General features: G+C 38.2%; 2 protein-coding genes and 1 pseudogene across 2 annotated transcripts in view; all 3 read left to right on the top strand.

The window, feature by feature from the left end:
• Positions 1-573, top strand: part of LOC137995775 (uncharacterized) — a 1,265-nt pseudogene extending 692 nt beyond the window's left edge.
• Positions 574-3,827: 3,254 nt separating this feature from the next.
• Positions 3,828-4,262, top strand: LOC137995774 (uncharacterized). Its single transcript, XM_068841270.1, has one exon. The coding sequence runs from the start codon at positions 3,828-3,830 to the stop codon at positions 4,260-4,262; it is 435 nt and encodes a 144-aa protein (XP_068697371.1).
• Positions 4,263-4,290: 28 nt separating this feature from the next.
• Positions 4,291-5,000, top strand: part of LOC137995773 (uncharacterized) — a 1,075-nt gene continuing 365 nt past the window's right edge. Inside the window, exons 1-2 of the mRNA XM_068841269.1 lie at positions 4,291-4,638; positions 4,670-5,000. The exon at positions 4,670-5,000 is cut by the window's right edge and continues 365 nt beyond it. Coding sequence (XP_068697370.1) covers positions 4,291-4,638; positions 4,670-5,000 — 679 coding nt within the window. The remainder of the gene's footprint in view (positions 4,639-4,669) is intronic.

Here is a 5,000-nt window from a genome sequence, read left to right as displayed (position 1 = left end):
CAAAGATAGGCTTGTTAGCATTCATTATAGTGACAATTGCAAATCTGGATTACGACGGTCAGATAGAAGAGTTGACATGTGTGTTGAAAACATCTTTTTCAAAACAAAGAAACTACAAATACTGTTGCTCTTAGAAGGTGCAAAGGGAATAGCAAAACTTTGAATGCAGCACAACTGAAGCAAGAAGGAGCAATAGAGAAATTAATTCTTCATGATGAAGGATTTCAGTTTCTCAGAGCACTAAGAGGTTCCCCACCATACTTTGAAAAGGCCAAAAAAGACTTGTTTGCTATGATCAGACAATTAGGACCAGCCTCATTATTTTGTAGTTTCTCATCAGCAGAAACACAATGGATCCATTTGCTTAGAATACTTGGTTAGTTAGTTGATCACAAACAGTACACAAGTACTGATCTAGAAGATATGGATTGGGATGAAAAATGTAGGTTAATTCAAAGTGACCCAGTAACATGTGCCACACATTTTGATTATCAAGTTTGTCAGTTTTTGACTAACTTTCTCTTAAAAGGAGCCCAACCTCTAAGAAAAATATCCGACTGGTTCTTTAATTAGAGTGGAATACCAGCAGCGAGGCTCACCTCACATCCACAAGCTTATATGGCTAGACAGTGCACCAGTATTTGGAGTTGATGATGATGCTATTGTTACAGACTTCATTGATCAGATCATTAGTTGTAAATAGCCGGTTGATGATCTAGAAGTGCAGAAATTGGTGAATAGGCAAATTCACAGGCATTCTCATACATGCAGTGAGAAGTCAAAGAATAAATGTCGCTTTAATTATCCACAGCCTCCTATGAGGGCAACTGACATTTTATAGCCCTTAAATTCAGATGTGTCACAACAGGAAATAAGACAACACAAAGAAACTTGGAAAACTATCAAAACAATTAAATTATTTGAAAGAATTTGAATGTATTTCCTTTGAGGAACTGCTTCTAAAGTTAAAACTTACTGAAAATAGCTATCGATTAGCTACCAGGTCAACTTTAAATTCTCCAACTATATTTTTGAAAAGAAGAACCAAATGAATTAAGAATCAACAATTACAACCCAGCTTGCCTTAAAGCATGGAGAGCAAATATGGATATTCAGTTTGATCTTGATGTGTATGCATGTGCTATGTATATAGTGTCATATTTCTAAAGCCCAAAAAGGAATGAGTGAGCTTTTACAACAAGCATGCACTGAAGCCAGAAAATGAAATTCTAATATCAAACAACAAGTTAGAGATATCGGAAACAAATTTTTAAACAGTGTTGAAATAAGTGCATAAGAAGCTGTTTACATTGTTTTTCATCTTCCTATGAAGAAATCATAAAGGCAAGTGATATTTATAAACACTGCACCTCCTAATGACATTATAGAAATGGAAGATGATTGTGAAGAACTATACACAGGTGGTCTTTTGCAAAGATATGCAAAATGTCACTTAAGTCTTCAGCATTTGACATTAGCTGATTGGGCAGCATGGTGTCTGATAATAGTCAAATTGTAGCGCAACGCAGGTAAAAGCGTTACATTTATTTACTGAATGAACAATGCATGAGATTGATAACGAACACATGTAAAGGAGACAAAGAATAATTATACAATAGTGGTTGTGTTATGATATAATGTTATGATATAATGTCAAATCCCTCAATGATGGTATCCACACTGATGTAATATATCTTGACATGGTTAAAGCCTTCGATAAAGTTCCTCATGAAAAACTGCTGTATAAATTAGAAACAGTTGGTGTGAGGGATCCACTCTTGGCATGGTTAAGGAGTTATCTTGCTAACAGACGACACAGAACTGTGATTGATGGATTTGCTTCTGACTGGAGATATGTCCCTTTTGGTGTTCCACAGGGATCCATTATTGGCCCTCTCCTTTTCCTCATTCTTATAAATGACATTGCTGACGATATCAGTACTGACACAAGTATCCCTCTTTATGCAGATGATGCTAAATGTTCTAGGAAATTGCTTGATCCAGCTGACCAAGCAATTCTTCAGTCTGACCTCAATACAATTGTAGATTGGAGTGAGTTATGGGGAATGTCTTATAATGCCTCTAAATGTAAACATCTTAGTCTTACGAAAAAGCAAAAGCTGTTAGAAACAACATATTTTCTTGGAGGCAATATATTATCTAAATCTGCATGTGAGAAAGACCTGGGTGTTTTAGCTAATAGTAAGCTCTCCTGGCATGATCACATTGTAAACAAAGTAAATAAATCTAATAGAGTGCTGCGACTAATTAGAAGAACTTGTGGAACCCACGCTAACACTGATGTTATCAAAAAGCTTTATATTCATCTTGTTAGACCTCATCTTGACTATGCTTCACAAGTCTGGTCACCCCATCAGGCCTATTTAAGCAATATGATTGAAGGTGTACAGCGTCGTACTACCAAACTTATGGTTGGAAGCAAGTTATCATATTCTGATCGTTTACTGAAAACTGGCCTCATGTCACTTTCTTTGAGAAGAATTTACTTGGATCTGCTTTTCCTATTTAAATGTCTACACGGTCAATATGACCTTGATGTGTCTGGTTATCTACAATTTTATGAACTCGAACATGAATCTTATAATTTAAGAAATACTGAACTAATGTTTAAAAGTATTTAAAACTGACACATTCAAGTACTCTTCTTTTCCTAGAGCTGTAAGTTCATGGAATAAGTTACCTGTTAAAAAAAGTGACTCAGTCTCTAAGTTCAAACAAGAGTTAAAGTTGTTTTGTCTTCACATCGATTGCCACGACTGATCTTACATTTTTTTTTACTTTTTAATTAATTAATTAATTAATTTTTATTTAATTAGTACTATTATTATTATTATTCTTTTTTTTTTTGGTAGCCTACACTTGTTAGGGAAGTTTATTCCTGTTTTGTGGGTTTCCAACAGCATACTCATTTTTAGTGTCATAGTTAAGTATTTGCATACTTGTAATTTGCTTCTTTGCTGTGAAATAAAGTAAAGTAAAGATAAGGGTAACCGCAAACCCTTTGCTAACCGCAGTAATATTGTATTTCAATACCGCATAAAAGCTATTGATGTAAATGCTTTGGTTTAGATTGAATGATTAGTTGGACTACGAGCGAGTGTAGTAGGTTTTGAAGTTGTAATCGAGTGAAATAAAACCTACTTAATCAGAAAGATACAGTCCTTTGATCGGGAACCAGTGCCGAAAGATAATTTCCCACACACTTGGTCCTTCGAGCCGGAGTCTTTAGCATGGGAAAGAAGAAAGGAAGCATAGCATCTAATGAGCTTAGCATCGAAGATCTTGTGGAATTAAAACGTAGAACACGAAAGGCTCACCAAGCATACTTGAAACAACTAGTAGCTGAAGCAAAGGCCCTGTTAGAAGACCATGACACGCCTAAGCGACTTAAAGCTGTCCAGTTGAAAGGGTCAGTTGAAGAACAGTTAGACTCAACAAAGAAAATCGATGAGGAAATCCTGAATCTTTTTGTACAAGTAGAAGGAGTCACGGACGACGAAATTACCGAAGAAGTTAAACTTGCTGGGGACATAAGAGGCGAAATAAATGCATTGGTGATCTCGTTAACTGACCTTCTCACCAATAGAGCAGATAACCCCACTAGCCATTCTGGAGCTAGCCTTTCTGGCTTTCAAAGCAATGATGAAAACCCCTCGCTTCACGTGAAGTTACCAAAGTTGGAGACGAAAAAATTTTCCTGAAGGATAGAAGAATGGCAAGAGTTTTGGGATAGTTTTGCGAGCGCCATTCACACAAATACGAAGTTATCGTCCGTTGATAAATTTTCCTATTTGTGTGGACTTCTTATGGGAGGGGGGAGAACATCCATCGCAGGACTGGCCCTCGCATCGTCGAATTATGAGGCTGCCATCGAAATCCTGAAACAACCGTTCGGGAAGAAGACCGCAATAGAGAGAGTGCATATTAATGACTTGCTTAAGGCTGCCCCCGTTCAACATGATAAAAACACTACTGGTCTACGTAAACTCTACGACACGGTTGAGGTACATCATAGAGGCCTTCAAGCCTTGGGAGTAAACGCCAACACCTACGAAGGAATCGCGGTTCCTTCCGTTTTGAGCAAGCTTCCGGAAACCGTTAGATTACAAATCACTAGAGGGAAAAATTACGAGCAGTGGACGATGGAAGAAATGCTGCAGGAGTTGTTGTGCGAACTTGAACTGAGAGAAGAACATTGCATGAAGAATGAGAAGACCGAAAGGCAGGACATGGGAACTTAATAGAGATAATAGAGAATTAGAAGAATGCATGGGAAAACTGTGGGACTTCGAAACCCTTGGAATTCGAGGGGACAACAAAGTTCATGAAGGGTTGAAAGATGCGATCGCCTTCAATGGTGAAAGATATGTAGTGTCCCTTCCGTGGAAAGAAGGAATTGGCCCCCTGCTGAGAAATTATGACAACAGTATGAAACATCTCAAGGGACAGATGGGGAGGCTAAAAGACAATCCTGACATTTTGAAAACCTATGACGCCATCATAAGGGAACAAGAAGAAAATGGAATAATTGAAAGGGTGGTTGAGCTAGATGCAGCTGACAGAGTTCATTACCTTCCACATCACGCCGTCATACGCAAAGATGCAAAAACGACAAAGGTAAGAATTGTGTATGATGCATCTTCTAAAGAAGGGAAACGAGGTGTCCCTAAACGATTGTCTTCATGTCGGACCAGCCTTATCGCCACTGTTGTATGATATTTTGATTCGATTTCGAGAAAGGCACGTTGCGTTAGTCGATGACATAGAGAAGGCATTCCTTAATATCGTGGTGAATGAGCGTGACAGGGATTGTTTGCGTTTCCTGTGGGTGACAAGTGTTGACAGCGAGCGATTAGACCCTATCGCTTACAGATTTTGCCGTGTTGTTTTTGGGGTCAATTGTTTGGCCTTTTTGCTCAATGCGACGCTCCAGTATCATCTGGACTCGTTCACTGAGCTCGATCCAGAGTTTGTGTGTA

The sequence above is a fragment of the Montipora foliosa genome, chromosome 3 (genome assembly GCF_036669935.1).
Source record: "Montipora foliosa isolate CH-2021 chromosome 3, ASM3666993v2, whole genome shotgun sequence".
NCBI lineage: Eukaryota > Metazoa > Cnidaria > Anthozoa > Scleractinia > Acroporidae > Montipora > Montipora foliosa.
This window is presented reverse-complemented; position numbering and strand designations above follow the sequence as displayed.